At 41.3% G+C, this 24,176-nt stretch overlaps 1 protein-coding gene across 1 annotated transcript in view; it reads right to left on the minus strand.

Moving 5' to 3' along the window:
- The window catches only part of cntnap3 (contactin associated protein family member 3), a gene marked incomplete at its 5' end in the record, with an annotated part of 133,493 nt that overhangs the window by 71,194 nt on the left and 38,123 nt on the right, over positions 1–24,176 (minus strand). The window contains 3 exons of the mRNA XM_084057561.1: positions 6,220–6,423; positions 11,954–12,101; positions 20,868–21,061. Coding sequence (XP_083913687.1) covers positions 6,220–6,423; positions 11,954–12,101; positions 20,868–21,061 — 546 coding nt within the window. The remainder of the gene's footprint in view (positions 1–6,219; positions 6,424–11,953; positions 12,102–20,867; positions 21,062–24,176) is intronic.

The following is a 24,176-nucleotide window of genomic DNA, read 5'->3' on the forward strand; positions in this document are numbered from 1 at the left end:
GTTGACAGAAAGACATAAAATACAGAGATAGAAAGATACAGAGCATGTAATGGGAAAAAATGCCAGCCTGAAGAGGAAAATATGGTAGGAGAAAAACTGCAGAGTTTGGAATGACAACAAGTTTCAATAAGCAGCAAATGCATGGGGAAGAAAAAGAAAAGTCAGAGATGAGAGAGAAAAAAGGGGGAGGGGAGAGAGAAAATATTATTTAGAGATATAGACAGGAGAGAGGAGATAAAGAAGATGAGGAGAATGAAGCTGACAAAGGCAACTGGATATATTGAAAAATAAGTGAAAAAGTGAAGGGGGCCATGAAAGGCAGAGAACTAGAGATGTCAAAAAAGAGAGAAGGGTAAAAAGTAAAGGAAGGGGAGAAAGATAGCAAGAGACAGAGGTGGGGTTGAGGCAGGGTGGGAGTTATTTTCAGTGTGGCTCCTTAGAAAGATGAACACAGCGCCTCATCTCTGTTTTGTTACAACAATGGATGGCTTTAATTTCACCTCCCTGGACACTGACTTTTTAAGGGAACACTGTCTTTTAAAGGGATTGCACTGTGGGATACAGTCTCTTTTAAGGGATAAACTGTGTTTCCTTAAACCTACATTCTTTAAACCAATATAGTGTTTCCTTTAAGGAGTTACATTCTTTTAAGGCATTCAATGTTTCTTTCAAGTCATCTTGTGTAATGTTTTCAATTAAACAAACGTTATTTTGTAACCAGTGAACCATGTTTCACTGTTTTTTATACAGTAATAGTTTTTTATTCATTTGTTTCCACACACAACAAACAGACAAATAGAAGCACTAACCAAAAGTATACCTACAATAATGTATTCCTTCCCTCCCTCCCTCCCTCCCCGGCCGGCTCCCACACAAAGACAAAACAACAAAACAAAATGCAAACAACCAAAAGAAAACAACCAATAGAAGGAAGCAACCAACACATACACATCAGACACCGACAACACTGAAACAACCAGACCAAAAATAAATAAATAAAGAAGCACAAACAAAAAGCAGATAGGGGAATACAAAGTATTTGCTAAATCAAGTTCTTAGGTGCTGCAATACTGGGCACCATATTCCAGATATTTTTTCTGGGCTACCAGACAGTTTGAATCGTAGTTTTTTCACATGCAAAATGCTCGCCAGCTCTCTCAAACACAAGTCAAATTGAGGAACCTACAGTATGTTTTAGCAATACTATTTTACACACAGCGAGAAGATAATAATTTTGCACAGTCACGGCGCAGATATTGACTTACTATTTAGAGAGTGCATTATTGTGAGCAGGACATACAGTACTTGGTTCAGTAGCCTACTGGCTATCAGACTGTACTCTATTAATCTTGGATATTTGCTCTGCTACAGTAGAGCAGAAGTCCTCCAGTGAAAAGGTTGGCAGGTCTTACGGATGACACCTCTCTAAGGCAGAGAGACGAAAAGTCCACATAGGAGGGAATAGGGAATACTTACTCTACAGTATAAGAGATAGAGACCAACGTACAGTACCTGGATATAGGGAAGACAGATGCCGTGAGGGCAGTGTGAGAAGGGGACCAAGAGAGAAGTAGTGGCAAAATACAGAGAGAGACAGACAGAGCGACAGAGCGACAGAGCGGCAGACAGACAGACAGACAGACAGACAGACAGACAGACAGACAGACAGACAGACAGACAGGGATATAGTACATAAAAGATGGGACAGAGGTAGGAAGAGAGGGATAAAAGGATCTTTGGCATGATGTATGGATGATGGATGGATGGATCAATGGATGGATTGACGTATGTATAGAGAGGGATAAGAGCAGCTATCATGGATGAACGGAGACATGGCAGATTAAGGGATGAAAGGATGTACAGATACATGGATGGATGGATGGATGAAGGGAGGTAGAGAAAGAGGGATATTGCTGCAGCAGTCAGATGGTATGTGTCATAACAGCCGTACCATATGGTGACATCACCGCAGATTTAACCCTGTTTAACCCCACACACACACACACACACACACACACACACACACACACACACACACACACACACACACACACACACACACACACACACACACACACACACACACACACACACACACACACACACACACACACACACACACACACACACACACACACACACACCGCCGGGGAACATAGTTGGCTGCTGCCTCTGCTCTGCTGTCTTCAGCTCATGCATCATGTTTTACTGTACTGGTCCAGTGTTTTCCACAGAGCCCAGACCTAACACATGTTCCAGTGAATGGGTACCATCCATCACAGCTGTAACTACAGAGAGAGATGCAACCATCCAGGATGAGCCAAGATCTAATCCAGTTTGTTTGATGTGTGCAGGTGTGCGCACGCCCACTTATGTTGTAAAGTGTTCTGGTATGGACCCCAGTAAGACTAGCTCATTGCTATGGCATCAGCTAATCCTTTATAAACAAGTAAACAAATGATCAGGTGTCATAGCAACGACAGTAGTAAGAATGACACACAGGAGAGATAAAGATGAGAATAACAGTGGGACCTCAACAAAGTTAATCTTAAAGTTAGACAGTTTTTAGATAATTTAGCTTTATTGCTTATGCTCACTTTTAGACCTGTGCCACCAATGCGTTATTTGATCCAGCCTGGTGTGTTGTGATTTTTAAGGGATTAGTACTCTAATAGTTGTACTGGAGACTTTTTTATCTCTCTGGATTTGTTGCATTTGAACTTTTACTGGGGATCTTGCCTGTTTGTGTGATATTGTTGCGTAATATGGATGGAATCAATGAAATCAATTAGTTGCTTGTCAAGACAGGCAGCCCTTGCTATGTTTAATTTGTTTAAACTGAAACTGGCATAGCGACTGGAACAGGCCTCGCCTAAATGATTAGTTTTCCTGTACAATCCCCACAGTGAATGGAATAACCTTTTCTCTCTCTCTTCTGCTCTCTCTGACCCTTATGCTGTCCATGGTGCTGCTGAATGGCGCTTGTCAGAGCAAAGATCATTTATTGATTTACACATTGTGTAGCCTACAGAACGTATCATTGTAGAAGGCTGAGGCTGCATTTGAAAGCTTCAGTTCTAACCATTCACACCTCTAGTGTTTTTCACTTTAAAGGTTGTAAATCAATAACTGAGATGTTAAAGCTCTATGTAACTTGCCTATTCTACCACAGATTTTAACCCAGGTCTCCTGTGCAAGTGCTGATATTTTTACCACTGAGCTAATAGAGCCTGCCTGCTTGCTCAGAGAAGAAGTATAATTTTGACCTTCGGGTCAAAATCCATATCAAACCAGAAACAGGATTGTGTCAAAGGTCATGACACAGGATCTAAATGTCTCAATAGAACAGTAGGGAGACAAAATACAACCACCCCAGTTGTATAAATGATATTGTATTAACATACTCTACCATACAGATTATACAAAATAAAATGTTATTCACCAAAAAAAAGGTTACATACTGTAATACAGCTTTAAGTGAGTCATTTTAGTTTCGCGCTGTAGTTTATTGTATTATTTATGGTCCGGTTGCCACTGAATGTTTGTAGGCTATTACGTGTCTTGGATAATTCTAGTTGAAGATGATTCAATGCTGATGCAATTTGTCCTGTGGATGGATGGATGGAAATACTTTAGTAATCCCTGGGGGTAAATTGAAAACTTCCATCCATGATCCATCCATCCATCCATCCATCCATCCATCCATCCATCAAAATGTGTCCCACTTTACCTCTATAGATCTATTAGATAGTTCTAATTGTGATAATTGTCTTAATGCAGTGGTTCTTAAAGTGGGGTCTGGAGACCCCCAGGGGTGCTTGAGGAGGTTCCAGGGGTCCCCAGCAAAATGAACTAATATAGCTTCAAAATCAGTTTAACCACTTTAACCCTATATACATTGGCTATTTGAAAATAGGCAATCATAAGCTCACTATCGTTGCATCGTGATGCATTGTTAGCTTGTAGAGCTGCTATTTAAACAAAGAAATCAAGACCATTTTTTTTACATTTTAAATATTTTTGAAACATAAAAAAAACTCAAATCCTATGTGGGGGGCCCTGGCACAAAATATTTTCAGATGGGGTTCCCGGGTCAAATATATCTTAATGTCTGGGTCCTTGATAAAATATGAAAAGGTTTGAGAATCACTGTCTTATATGAGCATTCATGCTTCTTGACCACCGTTGGGTTCACCGATTATAGGAAGATCCATAGTGGGAAATTGTTACTTTTGAGTAAGTTTGCAATACAATCTTTTACCCTGGGGATGGCACCTTGCGTGGGTGTGTTTATCAACTCACTCCACCAAAAGCAAAAGGTTTTAACTTGGGAAGACAGCAAGAACAAACATTTTGGACCAATGTGGCAAAAAGAAAAAAAGAACACCCTCACACACACACACACACACACACACCCCCCCCCCCCCCCCCACATGTATGACCGAGCAATGCATCCCCCCCCCCCCCCCCCCCCCTCTCACACACACACACACACACACACACACACACACACACACACACACACACACACACACACACACACACACACACACACACACACACACACACACACACACACACAGACAGAGTGGGAGATGAAGATGTCCTTGTTCTTTGTTAGAGATGCAGAGGAGATGCAGAGGCTTGAGGCTTTTTTTTCAGACATACAGTATGGAACGACGGTTTCAATCATGCAACAACAACAGTGAGTGTTCCAAGCCATATGACCATCTGTTCCCTTTCCCTGGACACCAAATAAAAAAAGCCTTCTTTGTTGGTCAGTTTTTAGCCAGCTGGCTACAGTATGTCCAGCAGTGTAGTTATTATGGTGAGAAGAAGAAAGTCATACTGAGAAATGATCTTGAGGGCCTCTCTCTCTCCCTGATCTGTTAAGGATAAGGATAATTCCTTTTAACAGGTCGTTCATGAAAGTCCTTGCGGTCTTGTTTCCAACCTTGTTACAACCTTGTTGATGATAGCCAACATGCTTAATGCCAGTGGTTCTCAATATGAAGTCTGGGGACCTCCAGGGGTCCTTGAATGGGCACCAGGGGGTCCCCAGCCAAATTAGTTTAACCACTCCAATCACTTTATAATATAGGGCTCACAACGTGTCGCAATGTGCTTGCAGATCTGCATTTTCTTTTATATAGAAAATCAACACAACACAACACAATGCACATCTTGTATGGGGGTCCCTGCCACAAAATATTTTCAGATGGGGGTCCGTGGCCAAATACATTTCAATTTGGGGGTCCTTGACATGAAAACGTTTGAGATGCACTGGCCTATGTTAACAGGCCAACCAGATGTGTCCAAGGGTTTTGGCTTATTGATCTCCAGTGGTTTGTTTGAAACCCTGTATATGACTATAAAGGTACAATGGCTGCATTCTGCAGATGATTCACTGTTGAACCACTGAGTCGGGGATAACAACATGGTGTACAGTTTTTGCAGAATGTAAGATAACATCATATCGTCTCTGTCGAGCAGAAACCTTGTATCTCGATCATATTTCAACTTTGTATGTTTTCGTGTTTAAATTAAAGCTCTACTTCATCGCCACACAAAACAGCTGATCTAAGCTTGTAGAGCCGCATTTTTTTTTGTAGTTTTGAAACAATTTGAATGTGAAAAGTGTGTCTGTGGGTTTTATAATTATTGAACCAATGCAAAGTATTAACAAGAGTTTGTGACTAAATAATAACTGCATCTCCATCCAATTTGTAACACAGGTTCTTCATTCCATTTCCTGAAAAGTAATGTTTGGACATGCAAAGTTTCCACTTGACAGCAACGATATAGGAGATAGCAGCAATATCTATATAGAGAGAGTGTTGTACTTTGGTAGATAGCACCATTATCTATAGATAACAACGGTGTCTGTTGGGATATAGCCACTGTATGCACATCGGTATCTATTAGGCCCGCACAATCGGGTGTATCAAGACTCAAGGGATATGGCCAGTATCTTTCTGACAGTATCGTTGTACGTTGGACTGCAGCAGGGTTTATGTACAGGTATAGCGCCGATGGGGCCTTAGGGAGATATCACCAGCATGTGCTGGAATATATTACCGCTATTAGAATGTGCTGCAAGTGACATTTTTTATCCTGATTTAAATTCCCCTTCGATTCTTTGTGTCTTTTAGCCTTGATTCAACTGTTGTTCTTTATACGGTATGTTGATAATATAAGTGTGTCTGGGTTGCACAGTACCTTGTCTGGTCAGCAGCAGAAGCTTTCCTTTCTCCAGTTCCAGAGTAAGGCTGTGTCCTCTCGGCCCCTCGGCGTGGAGCAGTGTCCCAGAGTTCCTCAAAGTCTTAAACTTCAGAGAGATGTTGTCTCTGGTGGCCGGGCTCTGAGCAGGACTCGACCTGTAGAGCAGGCTGCTGCTGCCGTCAAGGCTTGCCACGTCAGAGCCTGGGACACAACACAAGAAAAAGGTTGGAATGTGTGTTGAGGATATTATTGACCCTTTATTTTGATATATGTGCATTTGACCTTCCACACACATGTATGAAAAATGCATATATAACTTATCGCTGTAAGGGTTGTATGTCTTTACATGCATAGATTAATTCATCCCAAGACCCTTTTGCTGTACCTTAGACTAAAACTAATTTACTGTAGGTGAAAAGCATTCAGCGTTGGTGCCCCTTTAAGCCTTTTGGCTGCTTCCTTTTCTTGCACAATAACTTGTTTTCTTGTGATATGTATTGTTTCTATGTTATAATACAATGTGCTAATAAACTACACTAAATTAAACTAAACCTCTGCTTGAAAACGGCATTCATTCATTCATTCATTCATTCATTCATTCATTCGTTCATTCATTTTGTCAGACAAATGTGTTGTGTGATACTGTATGTAGTTGTAATGTTTTTAGTCTGTCCTGTAATGATCTGTGACTTTCTTGCAGTTGTCTTGGACAGGTCACACTTGAAAAGGCAACATTGAATCCCAATGTGTTTTTTACCTGGTTGAATAAAGATTAAAAAAATCGATATATTTGATTTATCTGAGTTATGCTACAGTAGTCTCGTTTCAGTCCATTGTTATCTACTGCTGTACCATATATTTTATTTCACATTGTAAACATGTCTAAAGTGCTACAGTATATATAAATGAAATCTCAAAATGCTATTAGAGATTGCAACAGTTACTGTATGTTGTCTGCTGGCTTCTAGGCGCTTCTGAACACTCTTCTGAAAAGCACGACCACTAACAGCCAAAATCGGGTTAGAATGGAATTAAGAGAATCTGAGTTCTAAGATGTGGTTTATAATGGAACAGAGATGGGCCCTGTTTCCCAAAAGCACCTGGCCACTGATATGTGATGTGTCAATGAGACAAAGGATCCTGGGGCTTCTACATAGATGGTTTGGGGAAATGCAGCTCTGATCCAAACAGGAACATGTGGTTTATAATGGAATAGAGTGGGCTTAACAGTAAGATGCTGCTGGGAATGTGTCCACCACAGATTTACTGTATATCTGTACTGTCTACAATTAAATCAACTCTCAAAGAGCCGGTCTCTGGGTTTTGGTTCTATACCTGACACTCTTGTCAATAAAATTGCATAAAATAGGCATTTATTAAGTAGGCACAGTAATGCACAACCTACTACATACAGTATAGACGTGCACATGTAAACCAACATCTTAAAGAATGCCAGCATGGGCTGAAACAGGATGGATGTTTAGTCATTGCTCGTCTTAATCAAGTTTATCTACACAAGAGGAAATGCCTCAAATGTATTGTTATGATATATTGAGATTAGCATACGTGTTTTGTATTACATGATCTAGTGTGCCTTCATCTAGTCTACAGTGAAATCAATAATGTATCTGTGAATATACTGTAGCTATGTAGTATAATATCATAGACCTGGTATATCCACTGTATATCAATGTGTATCTATTAATCTATTAATGTGTCCCTCCATTACACTCACTAAAAGGAACATCTGCTGATTGTACTTTCCAGGAAAAGCACAAATTCCCCTCAGCCAAGAGTTTTTAATGAGCCTGGCTTGCATTGTTTGTCTAACAGCCAACCACGTACGCACGCGCGCGCACACACACACACACACACACACACACACACACACACACACACACACACACACACACACACACACACACACACACACACACACACACACACACACACACACACACACACACACACACACACACACACACACACACACACACACACACACACATATACATTGACATGCATGCGTGAGTGGTGCACTCACATTGTCATGTCACCTGACACACACGCACGCACGCACGCACGCACAAAGCCGCTCTAAAACCATGCATTAGTACACTGTAGGGTCTAGTAAGTACTTTCTAGCTCATGACAATACAGACTCCAGGGGATTCTTAGCTTGTCTCCAACATCTTCATATCAGAGACTGAAGGCATGAATGACATTAGACTACTGTAGGCGCTTTCTCCTCTCTATGCATCCATACAGTTTACCCCAGAGTCAATCAACTGATGTCCCACAGGGCACAAATAACACAATAGCCCTCTACTGCAGTTGTTATTCATCCATGACTCTGCAATCTGAGTGAAAAAAAGAAAGAAAAGAAAACTACAAAAAAACACTGGTTTACCTAGCACAATACTAATGTACAAACTACAAACCTTTACGGATGGCCGAGATAGCCAAGTCTCATGATTGTGTTCTACTTGTAACAGTCCGTCCACCACTTTGGTCTCAAACAGCATTTCTCACAAAGTACTGGCATGGAATTCGCTGTGCACCTTCATGCTCCCCTGAGGATGACCCCTACTGATTTTGGTCACTCCATGGCCTTTCCTCTAGTGCTTCATTCAGTGAATATCAATATATTATGCTCCCCACTTGTAGCCTCACATGTGAGAGTGTGGGGCTCTAAGGATGGCAATGCCAATGGTTGCTAGCAGGGCTTTTAGATTTTTAGTATTCTTCTACTTTTCACTGTAGAGACAGTAAAACTTTCTCATTGTCTCCGCCAGGCCGAAAGGCATGGTCGCGATTATGTTTTACACCCTATCTGTCCGTCCGTCCATCCGCGTGTGGTTCCGTCTGTGGACAGCTAATCTCCGGCACCGTTGGCATGATGGCAGTAAAACTGTGCACACTCCCTGCCTGGATGCCACAGCAGAACCTCTGCCCCAAATGTTTCACATGGGCCTGTTATAGTGCCACCAGGAGGACATTTTTTGACAGTACTCCTACAGATTTTGTGCAAACATCACGCAAATCGGTAAACAGTATCGCTAGTCATTAAACGAAACAGGTTTTTCAGAATTTTCATATTCCATCCTTATTGGCTAATATTGGCTTCCAAAGTTTGCAGGAGTGCTCCGTTTTTAACAAAATGCCTCAAATCATGAACAAAGCGTACAATTTCCGTATTTTCTTTAAAATCAGCGTCATGGTGGTGCTATAACAGGCCGATTTGCATTTTTACTTGTAAGTGCACCGATCTGTGTAAAACTTTGTAAGAAATTTGACGCTTCACCGCCACATTTCACCGTTTTAGTGCTCCTTCAGCTGTGTTATGTTATACTCATTTATTTTGTGTTTCAATGGGCATCGGTTACTTTCTTCTTCTCAGCCATTAATTGACCAGCCCATTTCAGCTGTGCCTATGCCTTCTGCTGCGTGCCCTCTATCCCAGTGATTGACAGGCTGAACTGCACTGTGTCAGAACAGAAGCCACAAACTTCATCGTGTTGGATAAATGCATCCAACATTATGTAGGCTTATCACTATCCAATATTGCTGCTTGCCATGGAATCTAATATTAACATAAAAACAAAAGCCGTACATAAAAGGAGAAAAGATCACTTCAGGCTATTCTATGAAATCCCAGGTAAGTTTCATTCTCGGTTTATAAAAGGAAACCGTAGTTGATTATGAGACGTCCACTGTAGTGAATTATTCAAATGGCAGTTGAACACATTCCCAGAAGGACTGTGTTAACTTTACTGGGTCGCTGTCTGTCTGTCACTGTCTGCTCAGTGCTGCTCATTGTTGGACAGCAGTCTGTGTGCCCCCCCCCCCCCCCGTTGTCAATGGCATGACGTCATCAAACGGCCGTCGACACAACTTCGACTTTTACTGACAGAGTTCGACTTGCTAAAATCAGACGTCGTTAATGCCCTACCATTAGCAGAAATAGCTGCCGTTGCCGGTGTGAATGTGGCGTATGACTGTTAAAGTTGATGCTTTTCAACTGTAGATCAATTGTTTGTACTGTATGAATTATATATAGGCCTATAAAAGGTGAAAAGGGAGGAGGTGAAGCATAGGCAATTAACACAGTGACAACACATTGTTGTAAAAATAAGGCTGTGAGGGGGGGAAAAAGTGAGGTAAGAGAGTGTCATTGTTAAATGTGATGCTTCTTAGTAGGTGCCATGAATAACGGCACCGATAATTTAAAGTAATTAAACTAAACTTAAGGCAGCATTCAAAATTTGCAAGAGCAAGCTGTGATAATGACATTTCTGTTTGGTAACATGAATTAAATATTGAGAAATATTCCCAAGAAGACAAAATGCACATCAAAATGATTTGTCCCTGAGAGTTTCTGGAAAGGAAGGATCCCGCTGTTTTCATTCTTTTCTTCTCTCTTTTTCCCCATATAGTGGTACAGTACATATAGTGTAAACCTCCAAACATGTTGTCAGACTAGTACTGAATATGTTAACTAATGTAAACTAGTGCTGTATATTAACTACTGCAAACTAGTACTATATGTATTAACTGTTGCAAACTAAGACTGCATGAATTCACTATTGTAAACTAGTACAGTACAGTACAGGTATGAATTCCCTATCGTAAACTAGTACTGGTACTAGTACTTGTTCAACATTGTGAACTAGTTGTGTACGTATGTGTTCACTATCATAAACGAGTGATGCATGTATTCACTATTGTTAACTAGTACTGCATGTGTTCAATAGTATTGTATGAACTAGTACTGTATATCTTCATTATTGTAATTTACTGCTCACTCTTGTAAGTACCACAGTATGTGTTCACTATGTAAAGTAATACCGATGTGTGCACTATTGTAAACTAGTACTGCATGTACAGTATTCACTATTATGAACTCTGTACCTTAAACGTGCTGTAGCGTGACGAAACAGGGGTGCAGTCAGTAGCGAATATGCAGAGTTCTGACAACAAGGACATATGTCTACTTTAATTCAATACTCCTCATTTTGTCTTGTTACAGTGTATTTCATATATTTTTCATCCATGTTGTGGCAACGCATCTCATCTGAGATAATAACATAAAAAGCCCCCAGGAAACAAACACACATAAACATGCACACTAATGTGCACACATAGAAGCACAAAACACACACGCAAACACACACAGAGGCAGACACACACACACACACACACACACACACACACACACACACACACACACACACACACACACACACACACACACACACACACACACACACACACACACACACACACACACACACACACACACACACACACACACATTCTTTTATGTATTTGGGTTTCAAAAGATGGCATCACCACTCTCCACAAAATCTTTACAAATCCTCAATTTTTTTAATAACAGACCTCAAAACTGAATTTTAAACCATCCAAAGACAAAGATGAAAGCCCACAGGACACACGCGCACGCGTGTGCACACACACACACACACACACACACACACACACACACACACACACACACACACACACACACACACACACACACACACACACACACACACACACACACACACACACACACACACACACACACACACACACACACACACACACACACACAGTATATTTATATATCTTGCTCAACAATAAAGCTGAGCAGCAGCCGTGTCTTCACCCTGAAAGAGAATCAAAGCTTTTCCAGTCCAATGAGGTGAGCACAGCTGAGGGGACTTACTGTAAGGACAGCCGTATGTCTCCAGTCTGAGTCCAATGCGTCCGTTGGCGTTCCAGTCCAGCGGAACCAGTCGGAGGTAACGAGCTAGTACTGGTTGCTGGAGCTTGTACTGGACCACACTGTCCGCATTACTGTTACCCGGAAAAGACTGGACATACACAGAGATAGAGAGAGACACAATGCCGCAATTAGACACAAAAACACTCATTATGCTATTGTTAAACACTGCACTGAAGCAGAAATATCTTTAATTCATGCCTTGAACATATGTCAATGCAAGGTGGAGTATTTGAATTACACATACTGTTGAAAATTATGGTTTTTGTTGTTTTCTTTAACCACTTAAACACTATACACTTGCAGTTGGCCTCCAGGAGTCTAGGCCACCTCCTGTTTTCCCTCTATACTAAACATCACATTGCGACACTTTGCAAGCTTGTTGCAAGGCAATTTTACTCTACCTTGAAAAATCATGGAATATTCTCTGTGACCGGCGTTGTCACGGAGACCGGCTCATTACACGCACAGGGGTCAGGTAGTATAGGAAAAGAAAATTGGTCGGTCGCGATCCTCCATTCCAGAGCTATGGCCGAATGTGGCTTGTTTTTTGAAAAACAGCAGAAAAACAACAGAAAGCCGAGAAAATTAGACTTTTGTGAATCCTTTACATGAAAGGTGCCTAGCTTTTTTTTTTTGTGATCACGTGATTTCTGGGTGTACTCTTCTTCGGTGGTGCTTGGATCATTCACAGCCCCCCCCCCCCCCCCCCACACACACACACACACACACACCAAAAAAAACTAAATTACGTCCTTGGCAGCCTGGGCGTTTGGACGTCCACAACGTCCTTGGCAGGGAATGAGTTAAGAGAGTTTCTCGCAACCCATTAATGTCAAATACCCTGAAAATCTGGTCACAGTCCAGAAAGCAGTTTGGTCTGCATGCGTCATCAGGTCTGGCACCAGTTTATCATAGTCATCTTTTTCTTCCGTCATGCTCAGATCCCGTCTTCCGGACTTGGTCAAGTAAGGGCTTGCGTTCCATTAACGACCTTTATGTTGATGGTATTTTTTCCGCATTTGCAGATTTGGCTGTAAAACGTTACCTCCCCAATTCCTACTTGTTTCTTTTTTTTTTCCAAATCAGGAACTTTGTTCGAAATAAATACCCCCAAACCGCCCGCCCGCCGGACTTTATGATTGACTATTTTTTATCACTTGAGACTGGAGTACAGAGGCTAACCTCTATTATGATAATATTTTTAGACTCAATCCTACTCGGCTAGATTCTTTAAGAGCTGCATGGGACCAGGATCTCAGGATTACTATGTCAGACGAGCAAAGGGAACAGATACTGGATCTGATACACACATCATCTATGTGCAAGGCACAGATCGTTACAGTGGAAGATTTTACATCGAGTCCATTTTACAAACGCAAAGCTAGCCAGGATATATCATGAGAGATCTGATGCATGTAATAGATGTAAACAGTCTCCTGCTGACTATATGCACATGTTTTGGTCTTGTCCCAAACTGTCAGGGTTTTGGGCTGCAGTGTTTGATACATTGGGAAGTGCTTTAGGGTGAGCCAATTGACCCTGATCCTCTTACTGCCCTTTTCGAACTCTCCTCTATTCCTAACAAACCAGCATCCACATGGCGAGTTATTGCATTTACAACCTTGCTGGCCAGGAGGTTGATTCTCCTTAAATGGATACATCCATCCCCTCCCACCCATAACAGGTGGATCCATGAAATCTTGTATTGTATTAAATTGAGAGAATAAGGTTCGCCCTTGGCGGATCTTTCAAATCCTTATTATTGGACCATATTGTCACCCTTATTGTTGAAGTAGAAGAACTCAATATTTGACTCTGAGTAGTATTTTTTGTCTTTTTATTTACTTTTACTGTTGCCAATTATGTTGTTTGTGTCAGAAACATGTAGACCTCTTTGTTACTTTGATCTAAATGCTGTCTTTTCTATCTTCTAAAAAAAATGTATAAAGAGATTTGTAAAAAGAAAAACAAATACATCAAGTGGTAATGCCTGTGTGACTGTGACAGCCAATGTTTGCCAAGACTGACATGATGCAAGACCATCTGTCTGTCAACATCACCTCTGATACACAGACAAGACAAACAAGTTACATAGTGTACATAAATACGCAAGACACAGAGAGAGACATTTGCTAGCCTAAGTATAAAGCTGGTCTGTGGAGAATAACATTCATTAACCTCATCGATCCTAAAGCCCCAGGCCTGCATGCATTTTTCAACAGGAAGACGAGACTGACTTTGTGTTTGTCTCTCTCGCTCCGCTGTCCCTTTCTCCCCTCTCTTTTCCAATCTCTTTCTTCCAGTCTCTCTTTTTCACCATTCTCACTCTCTGTCCACCCCTGTCTTTCTCAATACCTCCCTCTCTTTCTCCCCTTTTTGTCTCTCCTTCTCTCCATATGCAGTATAACTACAAGCAAGTTATCCTAATTGCAGGTTGCTTTGAAGTTGACATGAAGGTTAACTGCTGTTCCCAGATCAGAGATGAAGCTTAACATTTAATTAACTGACTCATTCCATCGTGTTTATGTGACACACTCCAGCACTCCTGCTAGACATATGGTTGGTTGGCGTGTGTGTGTGTGTGTGTGTGTGTGTGTGTGTGTGTGTGTGTGTGTGTGTGTGTGTGTGTGTGTGTGTGTGTGTGTGTGTGTGTGTGTGTGTGTGTGTGTGTGTGTGTGTGTGTGTGTGTGTGTGTGTGTGTGTGCGTGCGTGCGTGCGTGCGTGCGTGCGTGCGTGCGTGCGCGCGTGCGCGTGTACGTGTACGTGTACGTGTACTTGTACGCGCGTGCGTGCGTGCGTGCGTGTGTGTGCGTGCGTGCATGTGTGTGTAGGCATGTGCCTACATTGGTGCATTATTTACTATTCATGTATGCCTACAGTATGAGTATGAATTTTTACTTGGCAGTGCGTGAACATTCGTGTGGATATAGGTAACATTATATATTTGCCTGAATGTTTGTAGCTGTGAATTTATTTCCGTTTTCATTTCCTCTGAAAGCTCAGCTGTCTGTCTGTTTGTCATGCGGAGTCAAAGTATGATCCTTAGCACTGCATAATTTTGAGCAGAGAGGAGTCCTCAGCACTGAGAGAGGAAGGCAGAGCGTTAAGCTCTGCCTTGTTAACCGGAGGAAGTCTTAAAAACAAAAATACCTGTCCTTCAGAAACACTGATTCTGATGAGAGAGAAACAGACAGATAGAGATAGTGGAGAGATAAATACAAAGACACTGGGGAGAAATAAAATGAAGAGAAAAAGCATGGGAGATCGATAGAGACAGGAAGATGGAAATACTGTGGAGAGAAGAATGGAGAGGACAGATAACTTCAGGAGAGCAAAAGAGAAATATAGGGATATATATATATATATATATATCAGAGTTATCAGAAGAAATGTCAGAGTTACAGACATCGTGGATACGCAGCCAAAAACAAAGTGCCACATGCTGTCTCTTTGTCCCTGAGTCCACACAGGGGGTTTCTGGTCCAGACTGTAGAGTCAGCTGTATCATAGACTGCAGTACATGGTCTCAGCCAGCGAGCCCATGCTCGACTACCTCTACATCTCTCTCTATTACATCAAGTGTTTGGCAGCTGCTCCGTAGCGTACAGTCAGCACAGCTTCCTCTCATCACACCATTCATTATTAATAAACAATGAAAGGTTTCTGATGAGGTTGTTTACCACTACAGTATGGACTCATTGCCCAGACATGCCATTCAGGTGAGTATGTGCTGCAAAGGTGTGCCGCTCAATTCACATCATCAGTGCTAGTCCACGCGGCTAAGCACGATGCTAAAAAAACTGTCTGGACAGAGAGCAGCTGGCGTGCAGGTTCAGACCACCCGCAGCCGGAGCTGTCCTGGTTGTTTATTTATGTTGTGTAGTTGTCTGTCTATCGATCTACAACTGCTACTTTTAAACATTGGTAATCCCTATGTGCATATGCATACACAGCAGTTTGTTTCTGTCAGTTGCAACTTGCAAGTGGTGTTGAGTGAGTGAGTTTCTACTCAATGTCCAGCGAGAGCCACAGAGCTCAGCTGATCAGTGGCCAAGCTGCACCCAGCAACACAGCACACAGACACAGCCAGGAGAAATGCAGGCACTAGAATCAACTCCGGTGGCTTGTTTGTTAACGATTTATACATTTTAGGTATCAAATACAGTATGCTGTGTAGCTGCCCCATCTTCCATACTTTCACATGCACAGCTGCATAGTTAAAAAACTTTGATAAAAAAGTGTAGCACCCGTAGAAAGTACCTGCTGTCAAAAGTGATCCTTACAATCTTAATAAATAAGCATATATAAACTGCTTCACAAGAACAATGTTGGTGTCTCCCAATCCTCGTGAACTGTCTCTTGAACTGTCTTGAACTAAATACCCACTCACCGACAGAGCTGTACAGTGTTTACTGTACAGTGTTGTTGGACATGATCTAATAGCACAACCTTCTTGCATACATTGTAATTTTCTTTATTTTACCTAGGGCAGAACTGTTCACCACATACTGACTGCTATTTGCACTATTACAGTCTATACTTGGTTGCTAACTTATTCGTCTTTATGCTGCATGAATGTACTGTAGATTTTGTATATCTTTGGTTTGCTAATTTATCCATCAATTATCCAGAGCTGCCAACTCTCACACAATGAGCGTGAGACAAACGCCAATTGACGCTCTTCACACGCACACACGCCAAACCTTATTTCTCACACTGTCAAATCGTCCCAAGGGGAAAACTGCGTCAACTCATGCACCGAGACATCCACTTCTGCCCGGTTTTGAGCGACACAGAGAATTACATTTATGTTTCTGAATCAGGCTATTCTAACGTTAACTAGTACAGATGAGAAGCAGAAATGATAGGTCTGTCTGGCTCCCTAAGGGATGCTGTCCACATTGACGCACAAGGTACAGCAGGGTAATTCCATTGATCATCTATATCCCCAGACATCACCGACAGGATCAACATAGATCTTAATATTAATTCATATTCTATGTCCTTCTACAATTCCAAAAGGTTAGCTGTATGTGTCCACTGGAATTTATTCTGGCCTGGCAAGTTTATAACATTGTTTTTTTTACTTTTGCTACTTGCAGTAAATGTCTGACGGTATCTGCTGCTCCAGTGACATGTGTCCATGGAAATGTTTACTATTACCTAAAAGCAGCCTCTCTAGTCTTTAAAGTAGCAAACAAGCAAACACTCATACTGTATTGATGTACGTACATCAATACACAACACACAATAAATAAATTAGCCTGTGCACTGCACTACAGGGACAAGTCCAGTGTTGTACCCAAAAGTGATTGTGAAAAACTGATTGCACCCATTTTAGCCTGTCCACAACTGCTTTTATCTGGGTCAAACAATCAGTAAAGACATTTACGTGAGGCAATGCTATAGTATTATTTCCAATATTTATACGTGTTTGGTTGGCCTAATATTCTTGCTTAATGTGATTAACATAGTTGTGATTACAGTATAACGTAAAGAAACAATCTCTTTTGCAATTGACTTTACATTATTTTGCCTGCTCTGTCATAGATTAACCAGTCCTTTTTACCAGCTTAAATTTCTAATTGGTGAGTGAACGGTTTTATTGTAGTTATAAGTTCTATTTTAAACTTCTAAAAATCTAAATGTATAGATTATCGCCTGCTCAAAGTTACCATTTGTAATACAGTACATGGTCGGGGTAAGGATTAGAAGTAAAAAAATAAATTAAAAAAAACTGGGAAAATGGATCTTCAAGCCCAGAAATGTATAATAATTAATTTCTTTGGTACAATGGTGACTCCAAATGGGTCTATGAAAAAGATTTTCTGAAAGGTTGGAAGGCCTGCATTATCTGTGTCTTCTATATCCTGTATATGTTTCTTTCCTTTGTAATGCAACTTAATAGACACAGCATATCCTAACTGTATATCCTTGGTTGCTAATTTATTCAAATGTTTCTTTTTTTTGTATATTCTTATTATCCTACCCTAGGAAGCCAGGGAAGGTGCAATTCTACATTTTATAATACAGTGCATGTATCCTAGTCCATGGTAATTCGCCAATGTCTGTGTATAATGATGCTGTTTTTGCATCACTTATTAGGACTCTTATTAGCTTTTTACACTTCTTTACTTACTAACTGTATAACCTATAGTTATAGTAATAATTACCTGGATTATAACTTTTTAAAATATACAGTATATATATTTTTGCACTATCTTGGACATTCATTTTAGTACAGTCTAGCAGAGTCTGCCGCATCAACATTTCACTGCTCCTACACCTATGAGTATGTGACAAATAAAGTCTTTGAATCGTGAATCAAAAGGAAAAGCTGTCGCACAAGTCCAGTAAAACAGCCAAGAACATGAATTAGGAACTTGAGAGGTGTTATGAATGCATTGCATTATTTATGCTTTACAAGCATGGATAATATTCTTGATAATACTGTATGCTGGATGTGTGGAAGGTGGGCGTTGGAAGAGCTGTCATGCTGTATTCCTCTATCTAACAGTTTGTTTCTCTACAGTAAACCCTGTCATGTCTGTCTGGAAGAATAGCTTGCCATTTTGAAGTTTCTCCACACTCACTGAAGCTGTCTGATCATTAGTGCCAGTACCTACTTCAACAAGATAGGAGTATAAAAGTGCTGCTAGCATTCTCTAAAGTTGTTTGTATATTCACTGAAAGAGGTGGTAGAGGAAATGCCATGAGGTCACCAAAATATATATAAAAAATATGAGATAATGATTATTATGGGATATCTTGTAAGCAAAATTGAGACTTTGGAGGTTGGCGCTAAAGGCAACATCATGTTATGTATTTATTTGCTTGTTTGTTTACCAGGGACAATGCTTATCAATCCACATTTCGGTTTTCACATTGATGTAAATGTGTCAGAGCTAGTTAAGAGGTATACGTTAGACAAATGATTAGGGTTCATCCACCATGCAGCACAAATGACAATTTTGAGGAAAGGAGTAAAGGTCATGGCGTCACCAAAATCAGTAAGGGCCATTCTCCGGGAAGCATAAAGGTACACAGCAAATTCCATGGCAATTCAGATTGGGATGGAAGGATAGCTAGCTATATAATACTACTAGTTTCTGCAGGTACTAGACCTGCTGGTACCATTTGTTCCAGAGATCCAACTCTGTATCGGTAATGATTTTAGTACTGTCCACAATAGTGAACTCAAACTAAATTATCTGCAGTATTTTACAATTGATACATTATGTATCAATTATGTATCATTATGTATGAATTATGCTTTGTTTCGCTATAACAATGTTTGAAACTGATATTTATTTTGTTGTGAAACATGTACATTTTGAAACTTTTGGTACTCTTTAAACAGTGTAGGCTACTGTATGTAAAAGCTATGTCTTTTGCTCTGATTTGTCCTAGTTTTGTTAAAACCAATGTTTGCTTAGATTCTTCTTTTCTATTCTATAAATGTATCTGATGAAATTAGTTTAGTTAAACCAATGTGTTACTACATTTTCTTTTATTTTCTAACCAAAGATGTTTCAAAAAGGGTAGGCAAAATAAGCCTCGGCTTCAGCCTACACCTTTTCGGTGCTACTTGTACAAGTGGACTCTAATGTATGTTTGTATTCTTTTTGTTTGTTTTCTTAAATGGACCGAAATAAAGATTTACTACTACTAGACCATACCCGTAGGGGGATATGAGCACCCAAGCCCCGGTGAAGGGCGCAGGCGAAAGTACAGACCTTGCTGCTTGTTTCTGGCGCGAAACCTGGCAACGTCATCTCCCATTGTTTGACGCATAATGCACACAGTTTAGCGCGAGCCGTCGCGTGCGCACGAGCGAGCGCGAGCGAGCGCGAGCGCACACACACACACACACACACGGCCGTCGCGCAAAAACACAGGCGCGAGCTGTCGCGAGCGAGCGTGACGCAGACGGCAACACGGCAACAGTGTGTCGCGCGCTCCAAGAGACCAACCACCACCACCACAGAGGTTAGTCAAATTATAGGAGGATGTTTAGTATCAACTTTAGCAGCAAATGCAATCTAAGTTTGATTTGTTTATCTTAATTTGACCGCTGCTAAGAAGCATCACACTACACTTTTCTCTCCTCGCCGTCTATCATATTAGCTGTCTTCACATTTCACAGATGCTCTAAAGTGTCAGTGACATAATATTAACACGTTAACATTATTTTACCACAATAACATATTGTGTTGTCACTTCACTAATTGCCTTCATTTTCATTCTCTTCTCTCAAGTTCTATTTTTTCATCTAACAATTTATCAAATTGATCTACAATAGCACAGCATCAGCTATAACAACCTCACGTAATTAGTATGCATAACACCACGGCTCAGAGTTAAAAACAGCATTGTGAGTTCAAATTCACCTCTTGACTTCACGTTATCTGTTCTCTCTCAGAATCTGAATTATTTGCATTCACAAAATAGGTTTCACTTGTAAGGAATTAGATTTTGTGAGGTTGGTGCATTCCAGTAATAAACAGTAATGAATGATAGACATAACCCGGCTAAACGTTCTCAGGGGAATATGATTAAAATAGAATAAATCCATATTCATGAATATGGGTGAATATAAATGAATAAATATTAGATGCATATGACTGAATAAGTACACAACAAACTCCTGAGAGTTAATTTGTGTGTAAAACTTTACACTTACTGGATTTCGCATTGTGCTATTTCACTCCACAATCTTGTTCCCTTCGCTATACTATCAGTAATGGTACACTGGTTCCATTTGTACACTCTCAGAATTAAATTCACATTGGATTTTACCACAGACTGTTTATTACAGTCGGTACTGTTTTAACAACTTTTTCTGTGACCTCACCCCTATGCCGTCCTCCGGACGGTACTGTTTCCAGTTGTGCCCTGTGTCACTGAACATCAGCAGGTAGGACATCAGCCAATCAGAGCTGCCGTAGCGGCCTTGTGTGGCGACAGCAGTGATTTGGGTTCGTTCTCCCAGGTCCACCTGTAGCCATTGGTACCGGTCCGAAGTCAGAGGAGACCAGCCTCCGGCCCCTGGACATTGAGAGACAGACAGAGAAATGGAGAAAGATTGATGGAGAGTGCGAGAGAGAGAGAGACGCAACACACACACACACACACACACACACACACACACACACACACACACACACACACACACACACACACACACACACACACACACACACACACACACACACACACACACACACACACACACACACAGAGGGATGCATCAATAGCCAGAGAAAGAGCAAGAAGGAGGTAGAGAGGGAGGGAGAGGAGTAAAACAAAACAGAAAGGAGAAAGAGTATTAGTGGGTTAGCTATTCCTCTATTCCTTCTGCATGGAGGGGGAGGATAAGGGTGGGGGGACATGATGGAGCAGGTTTGCATGTAGGAGGGTCAGAGAAGGGACACGACATACAGTAGCAGTCCCAGCCAGACAGCATTCAGAAGTGATTTAAATATGATTTCATGAGTGTGTGCGTGTGTGTGTGTGTGTGTGTGTGTGTGTGTGTGTGTGTGTGTGTGTGTGTGTGTGTGTGTGTGTGTGTGTGTGTGTGTGTGTGTGTGTGTGTGTGTGTGTGTGTGTGTGTGTGTGTGTGTGTGTGTGTGTGTGTGTGCGTGGGGGGGGGGGTTGTTTACGACCAACCCTGTAGGTGCAGTGAATTGCATTTCTCAACCTTCGATTCTCCACTAAAAATACATTGAATTGTTCTAGAAGCAGAATGAGCCGTATTGATGCTCAAACACACACACACACGCACGCACGCGTGCACACACACATGCACGCGTGCACACACACATGCACCCGTGCACACACACTTCAACATCTATTTCCATGCTATGGCAGGACACAGCATACAGCTGTGTATGTAATAGAACCAGGGATGTAATTTATGAGGGGGGACACTAGGGGATTTGTCCCCTGCACTTTTTGAGAAGGCAGCATTGGACTCCTTCACTTTTTACAGTCTGGCAGCTAAGGGTAAATAAAAAATCACACCCTGTGTGAAGGAAGCGGTGCCTTTGGGGCGGGCCGTAACTCATTTCAGTTTGTCCCTATTGGTGGTCTGAGTCCACTTACCAAATTTGTACTTGGTAGCATGCTGCAAACTGGAATAATGGCTGTTTAAAGCCCAGCCAATGGGCAGACAGAGGGGGCGGGGCTTAAGTAATTACAGTTTGTCCCTATTGGTGGTTTTAGTCCATGTACAAAATTTGTACTCCGTAGCATGCTGCGAACTTGAGTTATGGCTGCCAATGGGAAGACAGAGGGGGCGGACGGACATAACATACGCTGGGGGTCCCTGGACCCCTCTTTGATAACTTCAGCAATTCATGCTCGTCCCTATTGGTGGTCTAAGTCCACATACCAAATTTGGACTTGGTGGCATGCTGCAAACTGGAGTTATAGCTGTGTAAAATCCCGTGCTCATCCCGTGCTCGGACGGACATAACATACGGACGCTCATAACATACGCTGGGGGTCCCTGGACCCCTCTTTGATAACCAGTCGTACGTGTGGCCAATGAGAGGAGAGATGGCATAGGCAATCTCCATGTCCGTGTGTGTGCGTGTGTGTGTGTGTGTGTGTGCGCGTGTGTTTGTATGTGTTTCTTCTTTGCCGTGCTCATCCCGGGCTCATACGGACGACGGACGGACGACGGACGGACGGACGGACGGACGGACGGACGGACGGACATACGGACAAAGTCAAGTGTAGAGCGGTTGGCACCGCTAAAAATAAACTGCATGCACTACTATAGGACCATGTGGAAACAGCACCTGCCGAAGCTCCCATGCAGTCCCCTCTCCAGCTCCTCGTCCCCTCTCCTCTCACTCTCATTCAAACCCATTCAAACAGACAGCTAGCCACTCAGCAGATATGTTAGCATTAGCAAATCACCAAGTTGACACACACTGTTTAATAAGAGTGTGAATAATGTCTCAGATACAATCTATTAACTAATGAGCTAATGAGTTAAATATATTCATAGGGGCAGGGGGTGGCCATTGCTGAATTGTCTGACAATCAGAAGGTCCCCGGTTCAGTCGGTTCACCCCCCAATGTGTCTTGATAAATTGAGTACAGAGGACCACAATGGAAACAAGCCTCCCTGGGCTTTCTGTGTTATCCTTCTAGCATAACTTTTGCACCATACTGTTTCCCAAACTTGCTAATAAATTCAATCAAATAATTCAATCAATCAATCAGATGTCGAAGTGTGCCTGAGGAAGACAATTAACCCCTAACTGTTCCCTGGGTGCTGTATAAATAGCGGCCATTGCACCTAATAGTTGGGGATGGGTTAAACAAACAAAAGTTAAAACAAAGGTTTTGTAGATGCAAACACTGTGACAAAAATAGCCCTTTTCCACATTTCATAGTGAGATCATGTTGGAATATCGATCACATGATAAAAGTCTTCAAGTTAGATAGAAATGGCATTATTTTTCCTACATATTTCAAACAAGCACAGACTGTCCAAGTCAACAATGAAAATCAGCTCAAACAAACTCTAGTTTAAACATAGATATTTTATATTTCTAAATCTTCAGTTCCATATAGGGTTTAATGTGGCTAAGATTTCTTTTTTGTATATCGCTAAAACTATAAAATAGATTTTTTAAAATATATGTTTGCATACTTTATTACATATTACAGTTAGATTTTTACTCACCCCAAACCAATGACAAAGCTCTAAAAACAGCCACATTGAAACAATCTAAAAAGACTATACAGCCCTCTCCCACTGCTAAATCAAGTATGAAAAAAAAAGATAGTCATGAACTATACACTCGTCTATTGATCATTATTTAGCATTCAAAATATCAAATGGACAGGACTCAGAGCAAATAGCTTCTATACTGCATTCACAAAATCATTTTTGGTGCATCAGTAGCTGATCGATTAGTCTGGACCGAGGTCTGTGTTGTACATCAACCCTCCTCTCTTCATTGTCTCGTCGAAGTATACTGTACCAAAAAGGAAAACCTTTAAAGTATTTAGTGTTAGAATCCTCTCATGTACAGTATGGAGATCAGTAATACATATTTTGTGTTCCATTCATTGATAGGTCCCTGAGCAGCACTTTAGATCTAAGATTACATCCTCACACTCCAAGAATTTGTGTATTCTTAAA

The sequence above is a fragment of the Gymnoscopelus microlampas genome (genome assembly GCF_963454915.1).
Source record: "Gymnoscopelus microlampas genome assembly, chromosome: 5".
NCBI lineage: Eukaryota > Metazoa > Chordata > Actinopteri > Myctophiformes > Myctophidae > Gymnoscopelus > Gymnoscopelus microlampas.